Raw genomic sequence first — 26,594 nt, forward strand, 5'->3', positions numbered from 1 at the left:
CCCAGGAGATCGAGGTTGCAGTGAGCCAAGATCATACCACTGTACTCTAGCCTGGGTGACAGAGTGAGACCCTGTCTCCAAAAAAAAAAAAAAAAAAAAAAAAGAAGAAAGAGAGGAAGGAAGGAAGGAAGGAAGGAAGGAAAAGAAAAACAGAGGAATGGAGCAATAGCTAGAGGGCAAAGTGGGTCAAGGCAGGCTTTGTATGGTGGCATTTACACAGAAGCTGTGTTTGCAGCTGATGGGAGGGATGCTGCTGCTGAAGAGACAGCCCTGAGGAGGTGGGAGGGGACCAGGGTCTAATGTCTATGGGTAGGTCCAAGAGCTGGGACTAGAGCAAGACAAGCAAGTGTAAAATTTAGAAGGCACTCATTCTCAGGTGCTGACCCTCTACTGGTATGACCCCGGGGGTGAGTGACTCTTTAACTTTTATGTCCTGGGTGTCTTGCTGGCCTGTCTCACCCTAGTCCTGACCCTGGTAGGCCCATCCGCAATGCTAGGAGGGAGGGCAGACCTAGCTGCAGGGAGTTGGGAAACTTGGCCTTGGGAGCAGAGATCTCGCCTGACAGCATCCACACCTGAAGATGGAAGGTAAGATTGCAGGCAGAGAAGAGATCCAGGTGTCTTGATTTGAGTGTTGAAGGTGGAAAGCATGCCAGAGCCAGGTGCTAAAATCTTCAGCAAATGATCAAGAGGGTGTGTGGCTGGGGAGTGGCAGGGCTGTGATGGCAACAAGAAGAGGAAGGTGGAGAAGGGAAAGACAAAGGTCTGGAGGCAGCTCTGAAAAGCAAAGCCCACCCCAGGCTGCCAGGATGATTCAGGAAGCTGCAATTTTTTTTGGGGGGGGGGGGACAGTCTTGCTATGTTGCCCAAGCTGGCTTCAAGCTCCTGGGTTCAAGAAATCCTCCTGCCTCAGCCTCCTGAGTAGCTGGGACTATAGACTTGTGCCACAATGCCCAGCTGGCACTGGTTATTTTTGGCAGAAGGGAAGTTTCATCCTAAAGCCTTTCTCTTCAGCTCTGGGTGCCAGCTGGAGCCCCAGAAGAGGATCTGGCATCGTGTTTAGGTACAACCCTCACTCTGTCCTTCACTGGGCCAGCACATACTCCCAGCCATCCTCCCACCGCCTACTCCCAGCTAGCCATGTTCCTGACACTGAGGCCCAGAAGTGAGTCCTGCTCTCCCTTGGGGTGGGAGTCTCCTAAGCCAGCAGAGAGACAGATGCCCTGCAGATCCCTGCCCTGGTCAAGAGCAGGCTTCCATCAGTTCTGGTTCCAAGTCCCTCCCCTCCCCTTGCCTCCCCCGCCCTCCCCTCTGCTCCTCTCCCCTCCCCCCTTTCTTTCTTTCTCTCTTTCTCTATTTTTCTTTTTCTCTTTTTCTTTCTTTCTCTCGTTTTCTTTCTCTCTCTCCTTTCTCTCTCTCCCTTCCCTTCCCCTCCCCTCCCCTCCCTTCCCCTTTCATTCCCCTTCCCTTCCCCTTCCCTTCCTTCTTTGTCTTACTCTATAGCCCAGGCTACAGTGCAGTGCCATTATCACAGCTCACTGCAGTCTCTACAACCTGGGCTCAAGTGATCCTCTCACCTCAGCCTCCCATGTAGCTGGGACCACAGGCATGAACCATCACACCTGGCTAATTTTTTAATTTTTTCTAGAGACGTGTCTCCTTGCCTGTGTTGCCCAGGCTGGTCTCAAACTCCCGGGCTCAAGCGATCCTCCTGCCCCATCCTCCTAAAGCACTGGGATTACAGGTATGGGCCACCACACCCAGTCCCAAGCCTCATGTTTTCTCTCACACACACACACACACACACACACGCACACACTTGAAACATGCACACTCACTTCAGTGCTATGAGGTGGATCCTATTATCATCACTGTTCTATTTTCTTTCACATTTCAACATGAGATTTGGAGGGGACAAAACATCCAAACCATATCAAGCCCTCACCTCAGGCCAGGTTGCCCACTCAGAGTGGCACCCCAGGGTCACTGGCCACCACTTCCTCGGGTCAGTGATGTGGTCATCTTGAGATAAAGGCACGGGATTTCATGGAGATCACCAAGTCAAGAGAGCTGGAATTTGAAAACAGTGGGTCGGGAAGGGCTGTCGTATCATCCAGGCCTCTGCAGGGCACTCATCCAGCCCTGCCTCTGGCTCAGCCTGAGCATGAGGCATTGGGTCTAGGGGCTGGCCACCAGCTAGGCAGGGCTGTCCATGGAGGTTATATAGCACAGCCCTTTAGAGATTGGTTGTGCTGAAGGGCAGGGATCTTATTCCACCTTCTGAAGCTTCTGTCCAACTAGTTATAAGGAGAATGGAGACAGCAGTGAGAGTGGAGTCCAGGGTCCTGGTTGGGGTGGCCTGTCTTCTCCTGACATGCCCTGCCACAGCCACTGGTAAGACAAACCTGCTGGGCCTGCAGAGGGACTTGGTGTGGAGGAGTCAAGATTGAGACAAGACAGGGAGCAGGGGGCAGACTGCTCAGGGAAGAGTCCTGTTTGGAGGCTGACCAGGGGTTGTGCATTCTCTCTGGGCAGGCGCTCTGCTCTTGCTATATTTGTTTTTGTTGTTGTTGTTGTTTGTTTGTTTGTTTGAGATGGAGTTTCACTCTTGTTGCCCAGGCTGGAGTGCAATGGTGCGATCTCGGCTCACTACAACTTCCGCCTCCTGGATGCTAGCGATTCTCCTGCCTCAGCCTCCTGAGTAACTGGGATTACAGGCACCTGCCACCATGGCCAGCTAATTTTTGTATTTTTAGCAGAGATGGGGTTTCACCACGTTGGCCAGGCTGGTCTCAAATGCCTGACCTCAAGTGACCCACCTGCCTTGGCCTCCCAAAGTGCTGGGATTACAGGCATGAGCCGCTGCACCGGTCTGCTCTTGCTATCTTGAATGATGGCCAAGGGCAGCCCTGCCAGGGGCCATGATTGTCTTTATGGCTTTTTGTTTGTTTGGAGACAGAGTCGTGCTCTTTCACACAGGATGGAGTACAGTGGCATGATCTCGGCTCACTGCAACCTCTGCCTCCCGGGTTCAAGCGATTCTCCTGCCTCAGCCTCCTGAGTAGCTGGGATGATAGGCACGTGCCACCAGGCCCGGCTGATTTTTGTATTTTTAGTAGAGACTGGGTTTCACCATGTTGGCCAGGCTGGTCTGGAACTCCTGACCTCGGGTGATCCACCCACCTCATCCTCCCAATCTGCTGGGATTACAGGTGTGAGCCACTCCACCCAGCCTTTAATAGTTACAGTGTTTTTGCTGGGGTGATGAAACCATTTTTGTGACTAGAAATGTGGTAGTTGCATAACATTTGGAATACACTAATTGCCACTGAATTGTATGCTTTTTAATAGTTAATTGTATGTGAATTTCACCTCAATTTAAGAAAAAAATCAACATCAATTACCCCAACCCCACATCAAGGCTCAGGCACAGCCCTAGTAGGCAAGGCTGGACACTGGCCCTGTGTTAGTCCATTTTGTACTGGTATAAATAAATACCTGGCGCCAGGCGAGGTGACTCACGCCTGTAATCCCAGCACTTTGGGAGGCCAAGGTGGGTGGATCACCTGAGGTCAGGAGTTCAAGAACAGCCTGGCTAATATGGTGAAACCCTATCTCTACTAAAAATACAAAAAAAATTATCTGGGCGTAGTGGTGGGCATCTATAATCCTAGCTACTCGGGAGGCTGAGGCAGGAGAATCGTTTGAACCCAGGAGGCCAAGTTTGTGATGAGCCAAGATCGTGCCATTGCACTCGTCTGGGCAACAATAGTGAAACAAGAAAGAAGGAAAGAAGGAAGGAAGGGAGGGAGGGAGGGAGGGAGGGAGGGAGGGGAAAAGGAAAAGGAAAGGAAAGAAAGTCTTGAGACTGGGTAGTTTATTTAAAAAAGCGGTTTATTTGCCTCACAGTTCTGCAGGCTGTACAAGCATGGTGCTAGCACCTGCTCAGCTTCTGGTGAGGCCTTAGAAAGCTTACAATCATGGCAGAAGATGTCATCACATGGCGAGAGAGAGAGCAAGATAAGTGCCAGGTTCTTTAATTTTTTTATTTCATTTTCTTGAGGCAGGGTCTTGCCCTGTTGCCCAGGCTGGAGTACAGTGGTGCCATCACAGCTCAGTGTAGCCTCAACTCCCTAGGCTCAATCGATCCTACTGCCTCAGCCTCCCAAATAGCTGGGACTACAGGCACGCACCACCATGCCCAGATAATTTCTGTATCTTTTGTAGAGAGAGGGTTTTACTATGTTGCCTAGGCTGATCTTGAACTCCTGGGCTCAAGTGATCCACCCACCCACCTCGGCTTCGTGCTGGAGTTACAGACACGAGCCACTACACTTGGCCTGCTAGGCTCCTTTAAACAACCGGATCTTCGTCTGGGCGTGGTGGCTAATGCCTGTAATCCCAGTGAGGGGTGACAACGTGCTAGCGGCCCTCGCTCTCGGCGCCTCCTTGGCCTCGGCGTCCACTCTGGCGGTGCTTAAGGAGCCCTTCAGCGCGCCCGGCACTGTGGGAGCCCCTCTCTGGGCTGGCCAAGGCCGGAGCCGCCTCCCTCTGCTTGCGGGGAGGTGTGGAGGGAGAGGCGCAGGCGGGAACTGGGGCTGCGTGCAGCGCTCGTGGGCCAGCGCCAGTTCCGGCGGGCGCAGGCGTGGGCTTGGCGGGCCCAGCACACTGAGCGGCCGGCTGGCGCCGTCGGCCCAGCGCAGTGAGAGTCTTAGCACCAGAGCCAGCAGCTGCAGAGGTTGCGCCGGGTCCCCAGCACTGCCGGCCCGCATGCACCGCGCTCGAATTCTCGCCGGGCCTCAGCCGCCTCCTCGTGGGGCAGGGCTCGAGACCTGCAGCCCGCCATGCCCGAACCCCACCTCGTAGTGGGCTGCCGCGCGACCCGAGCCTCCCCAACGAGCGCCGCCCCGGCTCCGCGGCGCTCGGTCCCATCAACCGCCCAGGAGCTGAGGAGTACGGGTGCATGGCGCGGGACTGGCAGGCAGCTCCTCCGGCGGCCCGGGTGCGGGATACACTAGGTGAAGCCAGCTGGGCTCCTGAGTCTAGTGGGGACTTGGAGAACCTTTATGTCTAGCTAAGGGATTGTAAATACACCAATCAGCACTCTGTGTCTAGCTCGGGGTTTGTAAATTCACCAGTTGGTACTCCGTATCCAGCTAACCTAGTGGGGACTTGGAGAACTTTCTGTCTAGCACTCTGTCTAGCTCAAGGATTGTAAATGCACCAATCAGCACTCTGTTAAAACGGACCAATCAGCTCTCTTACACATCAGCAGGATGTGGGTGGGGGTCAGATAAGGGAATAAACGCAGGCTGCCCGAGCCAGCAGTGGCAACCTGCTTGGATCCACCTTCCACACTGTGGAAGCTTTGTTCTTTCACTCTTTGCGATAAGTCTTGCTGCTGCTTGCTCTTTGGGTCCACGCTGCCTTTAGGAGTTGTAACACTCACTGCGAAGGTCTCCAGCTTCACTCTGGAAGCCAGCGGGACCACGAACCCACCAGAAAGAACGAACAACTCCAGACGTAGTGCCTTTAGGAGCTGCAACACTCACCCGGAAGGTCTGCAACTTTACTCCTGACAGCGAGACCACAAACCCACCAGAAGGAAGAAGGCCCCAGGAGAATGGAGACAGCAGTGAGAGTGGAGTCTGGGGTCCTTATCGTGGTGGCCTGTCTGCTCCTGGCATGCCCTGCCATAGCCACTGGTAAGACACACGTGCTGCGCCTGCAGAGGGACTTAGTGTGGAGAAGTCAAGAGTGAGACAGGTACAGGGAGCAGTGGGCAGACCGCTCAGGAAAGAGTCCTGTTTGGAGGCAGACCAGGGGTTGTGCATTCTCTCTGGGCAGGTGCTCTGCTCTTGCTATATTTGTTTTTGTTGTTGTTTGTCTGTTTGAGATGGAGTTTCACTCTTGTTGCCCAGGCTAGAGTGCAATGGCGCGATCTCGGCTCACTGCAACCTCCGCCTCCTGGATTCTAGCGATTCTCCTGCCTCAGCCTCCTGAGTAGTTGGGATTACAGGCGCCTGCAACCACGCCCCGCTAATTTTTGTATTTTTAGTGGAGATGGGGTTTCACCATGTTGGCCAGGCTGGTCTCATATTCCTGAGCTCAGGTTATCCACCCACCTTGGTCTCCCAAAGTGCTGGGATTACAGGCATGAGCCACCAGGCCTGCCCTGTCTTTATGTTTCAAGGGGGCCTGAGATTTTTTTTTCTTTTTTTTTGAAATGGAGTCTCGGGCTCTGTCCCCCAGGCTGGAGTGCAGTGGTGCGATCTCGGCTCACTGCAAGCTCCGCCTCCAGGGTTCACACCATTCTCCTGCCTCAGCCTCCCGAGTAGCTGGGACTACAGGCGCCTGCCACCATGCCCGGCTAATTTTTTGTATTTTTAGTAGAGCCGGGGTTTCACCGTGTTAGCCAGGATGGTCTTGATCTCCTGACCTCGTGATCCGCTCGCCTTGGCCTCCCAAAGTGCTGGGATTACAGGAGTGAGCCACTGGGCCTGGCCTAGATTTGTTTTAATCAAGTATAGTAAGACAAGCAGATATGCAAATGACTATCAGGAGGGAAGGAGTTTGCCCATAGTTCCCTGTGAACAGGAAGCAGGCCATGCCATACAAGGCCACAAAGGGAAGCACCAGGTGGCATTGGCCAGGAGGCAGAGGGAGCAGGGGTGAAATGTGGGCAAGCCCTTTTGCCATGGTTTCCGTGGGAAGGAGTAGGCAAGGCAGGCTAAACAGGTTTATGATTAGCAGCAGGCTCTGGGAAAAGGGGCTGTCCCCAGCTTCCTGGTACCTGGCTCTGTGGTGATTACGGCTGGTTGATGGCAGCCAGGAGCTGAGAGCTTATAAAGGAGGTAGTTGGGATGTGGCTCTGGACTGGTTTGCATTTGCTCCCTAGAGAGTTGCTTGCCAATTCCAACTCCCCAGAGAGCTGCCTCCTATCTCCAGGAATTATCTAGCCTGGGAGAGGCAGTCCTCCCGTCTTAAGTCTGTTTGTGTTGTTGTAAAACAATACATGAAGCTGGGTAATTCACAAAGAAAAGAAGTTTAATTAACCCACAGTTCTGCAGGCCGTACAAGAAATATGGTGGTGCCAGCTGGGCACGATGGCTTACACCTGTAATCCCAGCACTTGGGGAGGCTGAGATGAAAGGATTGCTTGAGCCCCGGAGTTTGAGACCAGCCTGGGCAACATAATGAGACCCTGTCTCTATATTTTAAAAAATAATTCAGGGCTGGGCGTGATGGCTGATACCTGTAATCCCAGCACTTTGGGAGGCCCAGGTGGATGGATTACTTGAGGTCGGGGGTTCGAGACCAGCCTGGCCAACATGGTGAAACCCCGTCTCTACTAAAAATACAAAAATTAGCCAGGTGTTGTGGTACGCACCTGTAATCCCAGCTACTTGGGAGGCTGAGGTCCTAGAATTGCTTGAACTTAGGAGTCAGAGGTTGCAATGAGCCAAGATCGTGCCACTACACTCCAGCTTGGTCAACAGAGCTAGACCCTGTCTCAAAAACAAAAAATAAAAACAAATGGGCAAGCAGCTGTCCCCAAGGCTCAGGGCCCCAGTGGCAGGCCCGGTCTGGCCTGGCGTGGAGTGGTAGTGACTCTCAGGCAGGCAGGGAGGAGGAAGTTGGGAGTCAACCTAAGACCAGGCTCACTAGCTTGCTGGGAAGGTTACCAAGGTGCTGTGTGGTAAGTACTGAGAACAGCCCGAGTGTGTGTCTTTCACTCCTTCCCCTCATGGGGGCTGCAAACTCACCCCATGGCCTCTCTGTCCTTCCCTCAGGGCCCGAAGTTGCTCAGCCTGAAGTACATACCACCCTGGGTCATGTGTGAGGCCGGCAGGTGGGCGTGAAGGGCACAGACCGCCTTGTGAATGTCATCCTGGGCATTCCATTTGCCCAGCCACCACTGGGGCCTGACCGGTTCTCAGCCCCATGCCCAGCATAGCCCTGGGAGGGTGTGCAGGACGCCAGCAGTGCACCCCCTATGTGAGTAGTGCTGGTGGAGGCGGGCAAACCGGCAGGTTACTGGGGGAATCCTGCTGCTGGGGCTTGTGGGATTGAACAACTCGACCTCAGGCCCACCCTTGGCCACAGGTGCCTACGAGACATGGAGAGCATGAACAACAGCAGATTTATCCTCAATGGAAAACAGCAGATCTTTTCTCTTTCAGAGGACTGCCTGGTCCTCAACATCTATAGCCCAGCTGAGGCCACCGCAGGGGCCAGTAGGCCGGTAGGCACCCCAGAGGGCCCTGTCCACCCGATCCAGCTCCACTACTCTCACCTTTCCCCTCCCCGTCCACGTTTCCAAAGCACCCTAGAGGTCCTGAGACTGCCCTGGGCTGGCAGGTGGGCAGCTGAGGTCTCAGGATCTTGGGGGTCACTGCCCCATGGCCACCTCTGCAGGTCATGATATGGGTCCATGGAGGCTCTCTGATAACTGGCACTGCCACCTCCTATGATGAATCAGCCCTGGCTGCCTATGGGGATGTGGTCATGGTTACAGTCCAGTACCACCTTGGGGTCCTTGGCTTCTTCAGGTGAGATGACGGGCCTGGCCAGAGCACTGCCTGCACCAGGGAGTGGCCAGCTCACCAGAGCAGCTGGGGATCTAGGCTGGGGACTGAAGCCTGAATAGAGGGCTGCTTACCCATGCTGTCTAGGGCAGAGAAGGGCACCACCCAAACCTCCACCCTGGGAGAGCAGTCCAGCCAAAGCCAGAATTATACAGTGAACTTGGTCCCTGTAGAGGGCATTGATTCCTGGGCTGAAGCCCAGGTTCCAGCAGGATATGGGACAAAGAGCAACAGGCCCTGGAGATGCCAACCATGGCTCCCAGTCAGGCCAGACCTGGGGAGCAGAGAAGGGTCTGGCATCCTGGTGGCTAATTCAAAGCAAACCTGCAGAGACTGGCGAGGAGCCAGGCTGAACTAACCATTGCCCCACACTGCCCCCAGCACTGGAGATGAGCATGCACCTGGCAACCAGGGCTTCCTAGATGTGGTAGCTGCTCTGCACTGGGTGCAAGGAAACATCACTCCCTTCGGGGGTGACCTCAACTGTGTCACCATCTTTGGTGGATCTGCTGGTAGAAGCATTGTCTCTGGCCTGGTAAGTCACCATAGGGGACTGGCAGTGGTGGCCAGGAGGGCTCTGGTGGTCTCAGAACTCCCAGCCCCTCTGCCCTCATCTGACAGCCATCTGCTATCTCCACTGCACCCAGGTCCTGTCCCCAGTGGCTGCAGGGCTGTTCTACAGAGCCATCACACAGAGTGGGGTCATCACCAGCCAAGGGATCATCGAGTCTCACCCCTGGCCCGTAGCTCAGGTCTGCATTTCCTTCCCTCTCTTACTCTATGTGTGCCTCCCGTACCCCACTCTGTGCTGGCCCTGGGGTCTCAGAGTAGTGGGGGTTGCTGGCAGGGAACTTCCTGTTAGCAAAGAGGAGCCCACTAGGATGAAGGAGGAACAGAGGAAACAACTGCTGCATTCCAGCATGTGGGCAGTCAGGGAGGGCTTCCTGAAGGATGCCACCCTGAAGCACATCATCGTTGGCCCTTTCTCCAGGGTGGGGTCTTGAGGAGCACCCTTCTCTGCCCCAGGCAGCATGGTGGAGGGGGTCTCCATTCCCAGCCACCTGCTGCCTGAGAGCTCTCCATTCAGGCTCCAGATCCCCACCCTACATCCTCATTGTAAGGCCTTGTGAAGAGAATCCAGGGGAAGCCACAGTGGGAACTACATCTGCAAAGGCTGCAGGTGTGGGAGAGAGTGACAGGTCCTGCAGCAGCAAGCTCTCAGGTTAGGGGACAGGGCAGGAAGTGAAGGCACTAGAGAAGTAGGGGCCATGCCTGGGAATCAGGACCATCCCCTAGGGTGGGAGCTACCTAATGTTGCCACCCCAAGGAAGGCCTAGAAGCAATCTGACTCGCCATATGCCTAGGGAGAGTCCTGGTCAGGCCCTGTCTGTTCCTCTGTGAGCCCCAGACCACAACACAGCCAGGCTCCTGGCCCTGGCCCACCTCCTGGACCCTCACCGTGCCCTACGACTAACATTAGTACAGGGCTGCTCCTCTGTCCCCATGTGGCTAGCTGGAGGCATACCTGGGTCTTGGCCTGAGCCTGGGGAGTGGGGCTGGAAAGTGCCAGGCCAGAATTCTGGGTAAGAGACAGCATTGGGCCGAGCATGGTGGCTCATGCCTGCAATCCCGACACTTTGGGAGGCCAAGGTGGAAGGATTGCTTGAGCCCAGGAGTTTGAGACCAGCCTAGGCAACATAGTGAGACCTCTGTCTCTATGAAAAAATTTGCCGGGCATAGTGACTCATGCCTGTGATCCCAGCTACTTGGGAGGGTGAAGTGGGAGGATCCTTGAACCCAGGAGGTCAGGGCTGCAGTGAGCTGTGATCGTTGCACTCCAGCCTGGGTGACAGAGTGAGACTCTGTCCTTTTACAGGACTAAGGGGCTTCAGAAGATCACTCCTGGCCTCCAGAGGCACCCTGGAAGGAGAAGAGCTGGGTTTTGCAGGATAACTAGGAGTCATCTGTCCCTTCCAAGACCCTTTGCAGCTTAGTGCTGTGTCAGGAGTCAGTCCTTACACAAAATTCCCCCCACTCCTATCGTTTGTATTTTCTTCTGTCTCTTTTTCTGTCTCTGTCACTCTCTCTCTTTCCCTCCCTCCCTCCGTCTCTCTCTCTCCCTTTCCCTCTTTTTTGAGACAAGGTCTTGCTCTGTCATCCAGGCTGGAGTCTTTGTGTTTTCTTCGTTCTCTCCCTTTCTTCTCTTTTCTATTCTCTTCTTTCTTTCCCCTCCCTCCCTCCCTTCCTTCCTTCCTTTTCTTTTTCTCTCTCTCTCTCTCCCCTTCCTTCCTGTCTAAAACAAAAAAACAAAAAACAAAACTGAAGCATATTCTGATTAGGTAAAATGTATGTGGTAAGCCCTAAAACAAACACTTAAAACAATGATGACAAAAACAAAATTAAAAATGCACAGTGAAATAAATCATTAAAGAGATTAGGCCAGGCACGGTGGCTCACGCCCATAATCCTAGCACTTTGGGAGGCTGAGGCAGGCAGATCACTTTAGGGCAGGAGTTTAAGACCAGCCTGGCCAACGTGATGAAACCCCATCTCTACTAAAAATACAAAAATTAGCTGGGCGTAGTGGCATATGTCTGTAATCCCAGCTACTCAGGAGGCTGAGGCAGGAGAATTGCTTGAACCCGGGAGGCAGAGGTTGCAGTGAGCTGAGATGGCACCACTGCGCTCCAACCTGGGCAACAGAGCGAAACTCCATCACAAAAAAACAAAAATTTAAATACTTTGGCCGGACACAGTGGTGCACGCCTGTAATCTCAAAATCTTGGGAGGCTGTGGTGGGTGGATAACCTGAGGTCAGGAGTTTGAGATCAGCCTGGCCAACATGGCAAAAGCCTGTCTCTACTAAAAATACAAAATTAGCAGGATGTGGTGGCAGAGGCCTGTAGTCCTAGCTACTCGGGAGGCTGAGGCAGGAGAATTGCTTGAACCTGGGAGGTGGAGGTTGCAGTGAACCAAGATCGCACCACTGCATTCCCCAGCCTGGGTGACAGAGCGAGACATTGTCTCAAAAAAAAAAAAAAAAAAAAAGGCTAGGCGCGGTGGCTCAAGCCTGTAATCCCAGCACTTTGGGAGGCCGAGACAGGCGGATCACGAGGTCAGGAGATCGAGACCATCCTGGCTAGCATGGTGAAACACTGTACTAAAAATACAAAAAATTAGCTGGGTATGCTGGCGGGTGCCTGTGGTCCCAGCTGTTTGGGAGGTTGAGGCAGGAGAATAGCATGAACCTGGGAGGCGGAGCTTGTAGTGTGCCGAGATTGTGCCACTGTACTCCAACCTGGGCAACAGACCGAGACTCCATCTCAAAAAGGAAAGGAGAAGAGGGGAGGGGAGGGGAGGGGAGGAAGGGAGTTAAATGAGAGAAAAAATTCTGAGAGAAGCACAAGAAAAAGTGGACAGACACACAATGGTTATGATCAATTGTTATGAAAAGCAGCCGCTGCTTCCCATGACAGATGGGCCAGCGTCCCATTTGTGGCTGAGTGGCTGTGCAGGGATGACCCTTTTCCCTTCTCTTCCCAGGTGTCTTTGTCCCATTTGTGGCTGAGTGGCTGAGCCAGGATCCCATTTGTGGCTGGGTGGCTAAGCAGAGGTGACCCCCTTTTCCTTTCTCTTCCCAGGTGCCTTGCACACCAAGAAGCCTCAAGTGGTCACCAAATATAGAACCCTGCAAGGAAAACAGATGCATGTGGGGAAGACACCCATCCAAGTCTTTTTAGGAGTCCCCTTCTCCAGACCTCTTCTAGGTGTCCGCAGGTTTGCGCCTCCAGAACCCCCAGAGCCCTGGAAAGGAATCAGAGATGCTACCACCCACCCACCTGGGTAAGAGTCAGAGGCCTGTCCGCTGGGAGGGGGCAGTGGGCCTGTGCCTGCATCTGGGTGGGGCTTTGCACAACTCACTGAGAAGAACTCACTGTGTGACCACAGGCAGGCCTAGGGCCCATTCTGGGCCTCAGTTTTCAGACCCATATCATGAGCTAACTGGTCCCGATGGTGTTTAAGTCACTGACAATGCTGTTGTTGGTTTCTTTTCTTTTTTTTTTAGACGGAGTCTCGCTCTGTCGCCAGGCTGGAGAGCTGTGGCATGATCTCGGTTCACTGCAACCTCTGCCTCCTGAGTTCAAGCGATTGTCCTGCCTCAGCCTCCCGAGTACCTGGGACTACAGGTACATGCTACCACGCCCAGCTAATTTTTGTATTTTTAGTAGAGATAGGGTTTCATTATGTTGGCCAGGATGGTCTTGATCTCTTGACCTCGTGATCCACCTGCCTCAGCCTTCCAAAGTGCTGAGATTACAGGCATAAGCCACCACGCCCAGCCTTGTTGTTGGTTTCTTAGAGGAGAGCTCCAGGCAAGGGGGAGGCTGTCACTGACCGTGCCCCAGCACCTGCTGGGGAGCTGCGTTTTCCTGAATGTGTCTGAGGGGCAGTGTTCACTCTCACATCACCCTCCTGACCCAGTCTGGAGCTCTTCCCTCTCTCTGGGGGCTGAGGCCTGAGTCACAGAAGCATAATTGGAACAATGATTGCCCTTTGAAGCACAGTGCTTGGCAGTTTACCCAGAACAAGTGTATTTACTATTTATTCCGACTATTGAGTAATCCACTGTCCAGAACATTCTGTGGCAATCATTAACAATGCTCAGCATCAGTTGGTTAAAGCACAGGGTTTAGAAAAATGTCTGAGAACCTGGATATCAGCTGATATAAAAAGATACAAATACCACCCTAGGTGTCTAGCTGTTAAAACCAGGTTGTTGGCTTGGCATAGTGGCTCACACTTTTAATCCCAGAACTTTGGTAGACCAAGGCAAGAGGACTGCTTGAACCCAGGAGTTCAAGACCAGCCTGGGCAGCATGGCAAGACCCCATATCTACAAAAAGATTTTAAAAAATAGCTGGGGGTGGTGGTGAGCACCTGTGGTCCCAGTTACTCTAAAGGCTGAGGTGGGAGGATCACTTGATCAAAGCCCAAGAGGTCAAGGTTGTAGTAAGCCATGAGTCGCCATTGACAGCACTCCAGCCTGGGCCACAGAGTGAGACCCTGTCTCCAAAAGAAAAAAAAAAGAAAGAAAAAAAAAGAAAGAAAGAAACAGGTTGTCCACTGTTAGAACACAACCAGCAGTTACTAAAATACCAGGGTGTTCATTGTCAGAACATTGGCTGTCACTGGAAAGATCCCAGTTATCCTGAACATTCTGTGACTTATTTAGAATCCCAAAGATCAGGTGACAGAACATGGGATGGCCACTGTTAGAACCTTGGAGATCAGGGATTTAGAGGTTAGGACGTTCACTGTATAGAAGTCTGAGTGTCAGTTGTTAGAAACTGACTATGAGCTGTCAGAACAATGCCTGTTTGGAAATGGAGTGTCAAGTGTAAGAATTTGTGGATTGCTCAGAATAGCCCACGGGTGGTGGTTGCAGTGGGCAGCGGGAGAGAAGGATGTTGCAGAGATAGTAGTTTCTGCCTGAGTAGTTACCGGGGAGGTGGAAGGAAGGTATCAGACTCCAAATTTATTTAGAAAGTAAAATTGACAGGATTTGCTGGAGAATTGGATATAAGCCACAAGGGAAGAAGAGGAATCACTGATAATGACTAGTTTTTGGCCACAGCAGACAAGGAAATAGGATGTATCAAAATGAGGAAGACTGGAGCAAGAGCACGTTTGGGCAAAATAGGAATTCATTTTGAGCCAGGAGCAGTGGCTCAGGCCTGTAATCCCAGCACTTTGGGAGGCCGAGGCAGGAAAATCACATGAATTCAGGAGTTCCAGACCAGCTTGAGCAACCTAGTGAGACCATGTCTCTACAAGAGATTTAAAAAATTAGCTGGGCGCAGTGCCGTGGTCCTAGCTACTTGGGAGGCTGAGGTAGGAGGATCGCTTGGGCTTGGGAGGTTGAGGCTGCAGTGAGCTGTGATCATGCCACTCACTCTTAGCCTGAGAGACAGAGTGAGACCCTATCTAAAACACACACCCCCACACACACACACAGTTCCTTTTGGGGCCTGTTAAACTTGACGTGCTGACAGATGTTCCATGTGGAGGGTGGGTAGGTGGCTGGAGAGAGGAGACAGAAGGCAAACTGATCATCAGCACATCAGTGGTATGAAGCCCCTGGGCCTGGATGATGGGAGAAAGGATGATCAGAAAAAAAAACTGAGGGTCAAGGACTGGGCACTTTCATGCTTAGGCCTGGAGAGGAAGAGGAACCACTAACAAGGTGGCAGGGAAATCAGGAGCACGGGGTTTTACAGAAGCCCAGAGAAGGAAAGCTGTTCAAGAAAGAGCATCTGACCGGGCGTGGTGGCTCTCACCTGTAATCCCAACACCTTGGGAGGCTGAGGTGGGAGGATCCCTTGAGGTTAGGAGTTCTAGACCAACTTGAGCAACATAGTGAGACCCTGTCTCTACAAAAAATGTAAAAATTATCCAGTGTGATGGTGCATGCTTGTAGTCCTAGCTACTTGGGAGGCTAAGGATCACTTGAGCCCAGGAGGTCAAGGCTGCAGTGAACTATGATCATGTCACTGCATTCACCTGGGTGACCCTGTCTCTAAAAAAAGAGAGGAGGCTGGGCACAGTGGCTCACGCCTGTAATCCCAGCACTTTGGGAGGACGAGGCAGGTGGATCACGAGGTCAGGAGTTTGAGACCAGCCTGACCAACATGGCAAAACTCCATCTCTTCTAAAAATACAAAAATGAGCTAGGTGTTGTGGCATGTGCCTATAATCCCAGCTACTCAGGAGGCTGAGGCAGTGAGCTGATATCTCCCACCTGAACCCAGGAGGCGGAGGTTGCGTGAGCCAAGATCGTGCCACTGCACTCCAGCCTGGCCGACAGAGCGAGACTCCGTCTCAAACAAAAAAAAGAGAGAAAGAGACAGAACAAAAGGGAATATAATGTGGTCAACCATGTTGAGGGTTGTCAGGGCAAGTAAGACAATGACAGAGATTTAGCTAGATGGATGTCACTGGTGACCATGGCAGGATGGCTCTGGGGGTGGGATGGACACAGAAGCCTTGGCTATTCATAGTCCCAGTTCCTGGCTATCAGAGCCCTGGCTTTCCTAGTGAGAAGGTAGATGTGGTTTACTAGACAGCATTCTAATACCACATTAGCTGCTGCCAAGAAGTCAATCAAAGAAGACAAAAAACAATCTATAGAGATACAGATGCTGATACCTTGGAGAAACTGGGTCTCTCCTGGGAGTGGAGGGGAAGGCAGCCTGTTAAAAAGTTTGACCTGAGGGAAAGAGAGATGGGATAGTTGCTGGGAATGTGGGTAGGGGTGGACAGGTTTGGCTTGAGGAGTGTTGGAATGCTGTAGGGAAGGACTGGTGAAAGGGAGCAGTGACGCTCTGGGAACAGGCTAGGCTAGGACAACAGCAGAAGGGAGCAGAGGAACAGGTGAGGCAAACAGGGTGTCCTGCACCCCAAATGGTCCAGGCCCAGCTGTTATGAGAATAGACACCTAGGGGTTGGGCCAGCAGGGAGAAAAGGCGAGGTGGCCGGAGAGCCCATGCTCCAAAAATACCCCAAATATCCACACAGTATAAGGCACTGGGCTGGGTGCCAGGACTCAGATGAGTCTACCTCCATTCCTGCCCTTGGGAAGAGCATGGTCACTTGGGGAGAAAAACAGCCAACTGAAATAACTCCAGCCAGGACACAGTCAACAGTGGACAGGAGGTCGGGCACGGTGGCTCATGCCTGTAATCCCAACACTTTGGGAGGCCGAGGTGGGCAGATCACTTAAGGCCAGAAATTCGAGACCAGCCTAGTCAACATGGTGAAACCCCGACTCTACTAAAAATACAAAAATTGCCGGGCACGGTGGCTCAAGCCTGTAATCCCAGCACTTTGGGAGGCCGAGATGGGCGGATCACGAGGTCAGGAGATCGGGACCATCCTGGCTAACACGGTGAAACCCTGTCTCTACTAAAAAATACAAAAAAAAACTAGCCGGGTGAGGTGGCGGGCACCTGTAGTCCCAGCTACTTGGGAGGCTGAGGCAGGAGAATAGTGTAAACCCCAGAGGCGGAGCTTGCAGTGAGCTGAGATCCGGCCACTGCACTCCAGTCTGGGCAACAGAGCAAGACTCTGTCTCAAAAAAAAAAAAAAAAAAATACAAAAATTAGCTGGGCATGATGGTGCGTGCCTGTAGTCCCAGCTACTTGGGAGATTGAGGCAGGAGAATTGCTTGAACCTGGAGGCAGAAGTTGCAGTGAGCCAAGATCGTGCCACTGCACTCCAGCCTGGGCAACAGAGCAAGACTCCGTCTCAAAAAAAAAAAGTGGACAGGACATCAGGAGTCACAGAAGAGGAAGTGACCAGCAGAGGAGACACCACTTGAGCTGGGCCTTAAACAGGGCTCAGCAAGGAGGGGCAGGATGGAAGCACCCCTGAGCATCCCTTCTTCTCTCTATAGAAGGTTGCCCACCTGGCTGGATGCAACCAGAACAGCACACAGATCCTGGTAAACTGCCTGAGGGCACTTTCAGGGGCCAAGGCGATGCGTGTGTCCAACAAGATGGTAGGTAGAACATTCCAGCTGCCTGACCTGGCTACCTGAAGGCCATCCTCCTATCCTGGTACCCAGCCCCCCCAACTACTTCCCCAGGGACCCTGTCACAAGAGCACACTGGGGAGACTTCCTTTAACTCTGATCCCTTCCTCTCCCCCACAGAGATTCCTCCAACTGAACTTCCAGAGAGACCCTGAAGAGGTAATCAGGCCACATTCTGCAATTTGAGTATTTACTGAGCACTACTTTGTGCCAGGCACTTGGGATACTTAGGGAATTGTTCAGGCCAAGACCCCTTCCTGAGTGGAGCTGATGTTCCAGTGGGGAAGGACAATAAACTCTGTAAATAAATATATTATCCACCTCCTTAGAAGATGATAAGTGAATAGCAAGGAATGGAGAGGGTAAAGGGGTTAGACATGTTGGGAGGTGTGGACTTTTAAATAGAATGGATAGGACAGGACTCAGTGAAGTGAAATTTAGCAAAGATTTTCAAGAGGTGAAGGAGTGAGCTATACAGATACCCGCGGTAAGCATCCCAAGTCCATGTAGCTTGGTCCTCCCTATCCTGCTTCCCTCCCACACCCATTCTCCTGGGGCTCACCATGCCAGCTCCAGTCTTTTTGCAATCAAAGAGCCTAGGCTAGAGCAGCCTCTGAAGGGGCACCCAAGGTCGCAGGGACCCTGGGAGGATACTGGAGGAGACTGGCTGGAAATGCCCTTTGCCTTGTAGATTATCTGGTCCATGAGCCCTGTGGAGGATGGTGTGGTGATCCCAGATGACTCTCTGGTGCTCCTGACCCAGGGGCAGGTTTCATCTGTGCCCTACCTTCTAGGTGTCAACAACCTGGAGTTCAACTGGCTCTTGCCTTATGTAAGTGAGTAGGAGTTCAATTGGCTCTTGCCTTACGTGAGTACCACAGTGGAGGCAGGGAAGGATGCCTCTTGGACAGTGCTGGGCACCAGGTCAGATGCCAGTAGCCCTTCTGGGGTTGCACATATATTTGGGAGCCTCCTGTAGTCCCTGTACAGTAAAAACTGGCCATGAATGTTGGAGGGGAAGAAGGGCAAAGTATGGCCTGTTGGAGATTTGAGAGCCATAAATTCTCAGATCATAGTTTAGATGGCTTATGATGTTCATTCCCAAGCCTGTAGGCAACTGCAAATCCTGAAGCCCTCCCTTGCTCCTGGGTCAGGGTAGATGCCCCAGCTCAGGAGGGACCCCCGCTCAGTACCACTTCAGCTCTAGCCCAGGTGGTAGTGATGAGTAGGATGGGAGCAGGCGGGCAAGAGAGAGTCATGGGCCCTTCCTGGGCTGTGTGCTGTGTCTGAGAACTCATCATTAGATGGGCAAGACCCTTGGGGCCTTTGTGGCTCTGGCCAGAATCCTCCTAATGCTCAGGCCTGACCCACACTGGGGTCCTTGGCTCATGAACAGATCATGAAGTTCCCGCTAAACCGGCAGGCGATGAGAAAGGAAACCATCACTAAGATGCTCTGGAGTACCCGCAGCCTGTTGGTGAGGGACCCAGCTGGCAGGGGTGCTCAGTTTGGACAGGGCTGACCCCCCGTTTTTCAACCTAGTAGCTACTCTTTGCAAAGGGGCTCCCATCCAGGGTAAGGATATTTCTTGGAGGGCCTGGGGTTTGGTGTGGGATCAGATGACTGCTTATAGGTAAGGTGCTCAGGGTCATAGGGGAAGTTATGCAGCAAAATTCGGGGTTACAGTCTGCAGAGATGGAAACTTTCCCAGGAATCTCCCTTTTTCCCCTCCCAGGCCAAAAACTCCTGGGGGGCTGAGCCTGGATCCAAGTCACTGGTGGGCCCACCTCTGGCCCAGCTGGCACCCAGGCCTCAGATAAGTGTGGCCTCCCCACCCAGAATATCACCAAGGAGCAGGTACCACTTGTGGTGGAGGAGTACCTGGACAATGTCAATGAGCATAACTGGAAGATGCTACGAAACTGTATGATGGACATAGTTCAAGATGCCACTTTCGTGTACGCCATGCTGCAGACTGTTCACTACCACTGAGGTATGTGGGGTCCCCATGAGTGGCCACACTGGCCCTGTCCACTCTCCAAGTGTGCTGTTTACCAACTGGGCTTATTGACTGCTCCCCAACCCTCTCTGTACTTCTGGGCTAGGGTAGGATTCTAAAACACCACAGAGGAGGCAGCATGCTATCAACTATGAGAGGAAGGGGCCAGGAGCGGTGGCTCACGCCCATAATCCCAACACTTTGGGAAGCTGAGGCGGGGGCGGATCATTTGAGGCCAGGAGTTCTAGACTAGCCTCACCAACATGGTGAAAACCAATCTCTACTAAAAATACAAAAAAATTAGCCAGGTATAGTGGTGCACGCCTGTAGTTCCAACTACTCGGTAGGCTGAGGCAGGAGAATTGCTTGAACCCAGCAGGGGGAGGCTGCAGTGAGCCAGCATCACACCATTGCACTCCAGCCTGGGCAACAGAGCGAGACTCCGTCTCAAAAAAAAAAAAAAAAGGGGGTATAAGAGAGGAACTGTTCTTCCTTAGGAACAAGGGCAACCTCAGACAGTACAGAGGAGAAGCTTGGGGTGGTCAGGGAAGGCTTCCTGGCTGAAAGGACAGGCTTAGGGGCACCGTGAAAGTCCAGGTTGACTGGGGCTAGGGGAACATGTGGGTGACAGGTTAAAGTGGGGGCTGGAAACTGCAGACACCGAAGACCCTTCAATAAGAGGCCAAGAAAGGAAGGTTCAGAACAGGGAAAAGGAAGGCTTCCATGATCCTGGCCACAATCCTGTGAATTAGGTTTTAGCATTCTCAGTCTGAAGATAAGGAATTATTGATACAATTCAGAGAGGTAGAGCTACTTGCTTTAGATCATACAGCGAATGAATATGCTCCCTTGATTTTGAAGCCAAAGTTATTTTTCCTGCTTGGTGCAGGTTAGTGGGACACACGGGGTGGATGAGAAGCCTAGGCTGAGGCTTTTCCTGCAGCCCTCCTCAGTTTCCCTCTTCACAGATGCCGGACTCCCTGTCTACCTGTATGAATTTGAGCACTACGCTCATGGAATAATTGTCAAACCCCACACTGATTGGGCAGACCATGGGGATGAGATGTACTTCCTCTTTGGGGGCCCCTTCGCCACAGGTATAAAGTCCCCACCGAACACCCTGACTGGGTGTCCAGTTTTCCACCTCTGTATGCAGACCCACCCCTCCATCGGCTGGCCACAGAGAGCTCACCAGTTCCTAATCTGTGATGCTCTCCCAAATGAAAGTCTTCTGCTCTGGAGGCAGCAAAAGCAGCAAGAGTAGGGTGGGATGTCAGCATCTCCTGCTCTGTCTGAAATCCCACATCCCATTCTGCCCCCAGGCCTTTCCACAGGTAAGGAGAAGGCACTTAGCCTCCGGATGATGAAATACTGGGCCAACTTTGCCTGCACAGGGTGAGTCTACCCCCCAACACATCTGGCCATTCTACCTGCCCAGTGCTGGACCTGATGGCCAGCTGCTTTGGATATTTGCCCCAGCATGTCCTACAGGAACTGCCCAGTTGACCCAACCAGAGTGCCCCTTGTTCCTCAGCTTTCCCCAGTCACCAGATCCTAAATGTCTCCAGAATGTGTCCTCCTTGATCCATGACCCACACTCTTCATTCACTCAAGCATTCCACAGTCATTCACCACTGCTCTCTTTTGGGCCCAGCCCCAGTACTGGGAGCTAGAATTCAAGGATATTGCAGACATGAGCCCCATCCTCCAGCAGCTCACCATGTAAAATCAGGAAATTATAATCTGGCACGCTGAGAGCTGTACTGGGGGAGCACAAGGCATGTTGAGAGCATAGAGAAGGTGTCTGATCCAGTATAGGGGGCAGGCGACATGTAAAGAGAGCTTTGGATAGCCTTGTGACTATCTTCTTAAAAGTTTCGCCCTGTCACCCAGACTGGAGTGCAGTGGCGCAATCCCAGCTCACTGCAACCTCCGCCTCCCAGGTTCAAGCGATTCTCCTGCCTCGGCCTCCCGAGGAGCTGGGATTACAGGCCACCACGCCCGGCTAATTTTTGTCTTTTTGTAGAGATGGGGTTTTACCATGTTGGCCAGGCTGGTCTTGAACTCCTGACCTCAAGCAATCCACCCACCTCAGCCTCCCAAAGTGCTGGGATTACAGGCATGAGCCACTGTGCCCGGCTTCTCTCCTTTCAATCCATCCGGATGATACTCAGTGTCTTTCTTTTTCTTTTTTTTAATTTTTTTGAGACAATCTCACTCTGCTGCCCAGGCTAGAATGCAGTGGTGCAATCACAGCTCATTGCAGCCTTGACCTCCCAGGTGATCCTCCCACTTCAGCCTCCCAAGTAGCTGGGACTACAGGCACACACCACCATGCCCGGCTAATTTTTTTTTTTTTTTTTTTTTTTTTTTTTTTTAGACGGAGTCTCGCTCTGTCACCCAGGCTAGAGGGCAGTGGCGCAATCTCGGCTCACTGCAAGCTCTGCCTCCCGGGTTTATGCCATTCTCCTGCCTCAGCCTCCCGAGCAGCTGGGACTACAGTCGCCTGCCACCATGCCTAGCTAATTTTTTTGTATTTCTAGTAGAGATGGGGTTTCACCATGTTAGCCAGGATGGTCTCGATCTCCTGACCTGGTGATACACCCGCCTCGGCCTCCCAAAGTGCTAGGATTACAGGCGTGAGCCACTATGCCTGGCCTAATTTTTGTATTTTTTGGAGAGATGAGGTCTTGCTATTTTGCCCAGACTGGTCTCCAACTCCCAGGCTCAAGCCATTTTCTCACCTATGCCTCCCAAAGTGTTGGTCTTACAGACGTTAGCCACCATACCCAGCCCAAGGGTTCTTTCCAAAATAACATCTGACCAAGTCACTCACCTGCTTAAAACCCTTCATGGCTTCTCTCTGCCTCAAGATAAAGTCCGAGCCCCTCAGCCTTGCATGAAAGGCCTTTCAAAATCTTTCGTACGTCATCTCCTTTCCACTTCCATCCCTTTCACACACACTCTGTTTTGTTGTTGTTGTTGTTGTTGTTTTGTTTTTGAGACAGAGTTTTGCTCTGTCACCCAGGCTGGAGTGCAGTGGCACGATCTCTGCTCACTGAAATCTCCGCCTCCTGGATTCATGCCATTCTCCTGCCTCAGCCTCCCAAGGAGCTGGGACTACAGGCGCCCACCACCTCGCCCGGCTAATTTTTTGTGTAGTTTGGTAGAGACAGGGTTTCATCATTTTAGCCAGGATAGTCTTGATCTCCTGACCTCGTGATCCGCCTGCCTTGGCCTCCCAAGGTGCTGGGATTACAGGCGTGAGCCACTGCGCCTGGCCACACACACACTGTTTTTACCTAACTCTTGACTTGTGCTTCCTCCAAAAGCCTTGGTCTTTTATATCTCTCAACCTGGCACATACGGTTTGCTCTGCTTGGAAGGCCCACCCCAATACACACTTTCCTACTCTTTCTTAAAGATCTAAGTATCATCTCTGTAAAGCCCTCTGGAACCCCAATTCCCAAGGGCAAATTAAATGAGGGCAGGGTGAGAGAAAGAAGCATGATGAAGAGGAACACATGTAATCCTCTCTTTTTTTCTTCTGGGCAGAAATCCCAATGATGGAAATCTGCCCTGCTGGCCACCCTACAACAAGGATAAAAAGTACCTGCAGCTGGATTTTACCATAAGCATGGACATGAAGCTCAAGGAGAAGAAGACAGCTTTTTGCATGAGTCTGTACCAGTCTCAGAGACCTGAGAAGCAGAGGCAATTCTAAGGGCGGCTATGCAGGAAGGAGCCAAAGAGGGGTTTGCCCCACCACCCAGGCCCTGGGGAGACTGGCCATGGACATACCTGGGGACAAGAGTTCTACCCACCCCAATTTAGAACTGCAGGAGCTCCCTGCTGCCTCCAGGCCAGAGCTAGAGCTTTTGCCTGTTGTGTGGGACCTGCACTGCCCTCTCTAGCCTGACATCCCATCATGCCCCCACCTCAATGTTGACATCCAGTTAGGCCAGGCCCTGTCAACACCATACTGTGCCCAGCTCTCCAGCCTCAGGACAACCTCTCTTTTTCCCTTCTTCAAATCCTCCCACCCTTCAATGTCTCCTTGTGGCTCCTTCTTATGGGAGATCGACCCAGACTGCCACTGCCCCTGTCACTGCACCCAGCTTGGCATTTACCATCCATCCTGCTCAACCTTGTACCCGTCTGTTCACATTGGCCTGGAGGCCTAGGGCAGGTTGTGACATGGAGCAAACTTTTGGTAGTTTGGGATCTTCTCTCCCACCCGCACTTATCTCCCCCAGGGCCACTCCAAAGTCTGTCCACAGGGATGTTCTCAATAAAGAAGTGTTGATTTGACCTGAATTTCTCCACCTATAAAATGGGTGCATGAAGTGAATGGTGTCTCAATTTGAGCCCTGGGAGAAAGGGAGTGTTGCTGCCTGTTCCTTAGTGGGCTATGCCTGGATGCTACACTCAGTCAAGGGGTGCTACTGCAAAGTTGCCTGGGGTACAAAACACTTGCCTTTTGCCTTCATGGTCTCAAGTGCACCCCTCAGAACAGTAGGACAGCCACACCCCACACTCACTTGTCCATCAGTTTAGGTCTTACTGCTGCATCCAGATTCCTCTGGCCTCTCTTGCAGCCCGTGCATATCCCAGCCTGTCCCACAGTTTTGTTTCATTGTTTTGTGGACTTTTTTTTAAAGTTTTTTATTTTTTGAGACGGAGTTTCGCTCTTGTCACCCAGGCTGGAGTGCAGTGGCGCGATCTTGGCTCACTGTAACCTCCACCTCCTGAGTTCAAGCGATTCTCCTGCCTCAGCCTCCCGAGTAGCTGGGATTACAGGTGCCCGCCACCATGCCTGGCTGATTTTTGTATTTTTAGTAGAGATGGGGTTTCATCACGTTGGCCAGGCTGGTCTCGAACTCCTGACCTCAGGTGATCCGCCCATCTTGGCCTCCCAAAGTGCTGGAATTACAGGCATGAGCCACCATGCTTGGCCATTGTGGGCTTTTTGGTGGTAAAATACATATGACATATTTTACCATTTTAACTATTTTTGTTTTTTGTTGTGAGATGGAATCTTGCTCTGTCGCCCAGGTGAGTGCAGTGGCACCATCTCGGCTCACTGCAAGCTCCGCCTCCTGGGTTCACACCATTCTCCTGCCTCAGCCTCCGGAGTAACTGGGACTACAGGTGCCCACCACCATGCCTGGCTAATTTTTTGTACTTTTAGTAGAGACAGGATTTCACTGTATTAGCTAGATGGTTTCGATCTCCTGACCTTGTGATCTGCCCGCCTCGGCCTCCCAAAGTGCTGGGATTACAGGCATGAGCCACTGTGCCCAGCCCCATTTTAACTGTTTTTACATGTACAGTTCAATATCATTAAGGACATTCACATCATTGCACAATCATTGCCACTATTCTGTCTTTAGAACTTTTTCATCATCTAAACTGAAACTCTGTACCCATTCAACAATGACTCGCTGTTACCCCCTTGTCGTAGCCCCTGGTAACCCCTATTCTGCTTTCTGTCTCTATGAACTTGACTCTTCCAGGTGCCTGACATAAGTACAGTAATGCAGTATTTGTCCTTTTGTGTCTGGCTTATTTCACTTCACATGATGTCTTCAAGGTTCATCCATGCTGTAGCATCTATCAGAATTTCCTTCCGTTTTAAGGCTGGATAATATTCCATTGCAGGTATATACCACATTTTGTTTATCCATTCATCCAGTGATGGGCATTTGGGTTCTTTCCACCTTTAGGCTATTGTGAATAATGCTGCTATGAACACTGGCATAGTGTCCCACAGTATTTTTGTCCCAAAGTAGTATTGATTAGGTCCTTTATTCCCAGAGGTTCCCGAGTCTCTGGGGCAAATGGAAGCTGCACAGATCTGTGGGACGAGGCCATCTAATTCCCCATACCCCAGGATCTAACCCCCAAAGCAAAGGGATGGTGGAGGAGGGGGGAAGCCCCTCCCAAGCAAACATTAATCCTCACAACGACCATGGATCTTATTATCCCCATTTTACAGATGAAGAAACTGAAGCATTGAGACATTGAAAAGCCTTGTCCAAGGGCCTGAGCTGGTGGAGGCAGAGCAGGAATTGGGTCCAGGCCAGCCTGAGGCACCCTGCCACCTCCATCCAGACCTGGAGCAATCCCTGAGGAGGATGGCTACCACAGGAGATGGGGCAGCTCTAGTCTCAGGAAGCACAGCCGGAGGATGTCGCAGGCAAACAAACAGCCACTCATCAGTAAGGAGCCAGAGTGAGGGCTGCTAGTTCAGCCCCCGGAAGGTGGTCCTGGGGCAGCCAGTGCAGAACTCAGCAGGGGCTCAGCTCCAACTGAGCCAGATTTCACTCCATTGTCCACAAGGGACATCGTGACCTGGAGGTCCTTGGCTACTCACCCTGGGGCCTGCTGGCACAGCCCAGGAGCTAGCCCAGGCCTGCCTCTGATGGTTCCTCCCGATTTCTCCCCTGACAAAGATTCTCTCCTTGACCAAACTCTACTCAGACTTTCCTGAACTTTTTCAGCTAGGCCTGACTTTTTAGCAAGATTCCTGCTAAGTCAGTTTAACCAGAGCCCCCCAACCTTGATATCTGGTCACCTTCCATAATCTAATTAAGTTCCTTAGCCTGGGCCAGGTACGGTGGCTCACGCCTGTAATCCCAACACTTTGGGAGGCCGAGGCAAGCAGACCACTTGAGTTCAGGAGTTTGAGACCAGCCTGGCCAACATGGTGAAACCCCATTCTACTAAAAATACAAAAATTAGCCGGGTGTGGTGGTGGGTGCCTGTAATCACAGCTACTTGAGAGGCTGAGGCAGGAGAATCACTTGAACTCGGGAGGCGGAGGTTGCAATGAGCTGAAATCGTGCCACTGCACTCCAGCCTGGGTGACAGAGCAAGGCTCTGCCTCAAAAAAAATAAAAAAACAAAAGTTCTTTAGCCTCTATTATCCCCAAGGTGATGTCTGGTCACCCTGGCCTGGCTGCAGCAAGAATCCTATTGGATGGGCTTAGCCAGAATTCCCCCTTTATCTCTGACGTTTCCTCTTAGTAATTTTCCATCCACTGACCCCACCTTGCTCCTTGGCTATAAATTCTTACTTGTCCATGCTGTATTCAGAGTTGAGCCCAATCTCTCTCCCCAACTGCTTGACTGCAAAGCCCCACTGTGACAGTCCTTATGTCAATTTTTTTTTTGGAAACAGGGTCACCTCTATTGCCCAGGCTGAAGTGCAGTGGTGCAATCACAGCTCACTGTAGCCTCAAACTCCTGGGCTCAAGCAATCCTCTCACGTCAGCCTCCCAAATAGCTGGGACCACAGGCAGGCACCACCAGCCTCGGCTAATTTTTAAAAAATGTTTGGGTCTGACATGGTGGCGCGTGCCTGTTATCCCAGCACTTTGGGAGGCTGAGGCAGGAGGACTGCTTGAGCCCAGGA

At 52.2% G+C, this 26,594-nt stretch overlaps 1 protein-coding gene across 1 annotated transcript; it reads left to right on the forward strand.

Moving 5' to 3' along the window:
- The first annotated feature begins 2,201 nt into the window (after nucleotides 1-2,201).
- On the forward strand, nucleotides 2,202-22,901 carry CES4A (carboxylesterase 4A). Its single transcript, XM_007994065.3, is given in 14 exon segments — nucleotides 2,202-2,394; nucleotides 7,794-7,998; nucleotides 8,107-8,245; nucleotides 8,419-8,552; nucleotides 8,970-9,123; nucleotides 9,236-9,340; nucleotides 17,041-17,145; nucleotides 17,299-17,337; nucleotides 17,870-18,010; nucleotides 18,575-18,655; nucleotides 19,018-19,171; nucleotides 20,146-20,274; nucleotides 20,500-20,572; nucleotides 22,733-22,901. Coding segments are annotated over 14 exon segments (1,710 nt in total). The 5' UTR covers nucleotides 2,202-2,312.
- Nucleotides 22,902-26,594: the final 3,693 nt, after the last annotated feature.

Source organism: Chlorocebus sabaeus, chromosome 5 (genome assembly GCF_047675955.1).
Source record: "Chlorocebus sabaeus isolate Y175 chromosome 5, mChlSab1.0.hap1, whole genome shotgun sequence".
NCBI classification, from domain to species: Eukaryota; Metazoa; Chordata; class Mammalia; order Primates; family Cercopithecidae; genus Chlorocebus; species Chlorocebus sabaeus.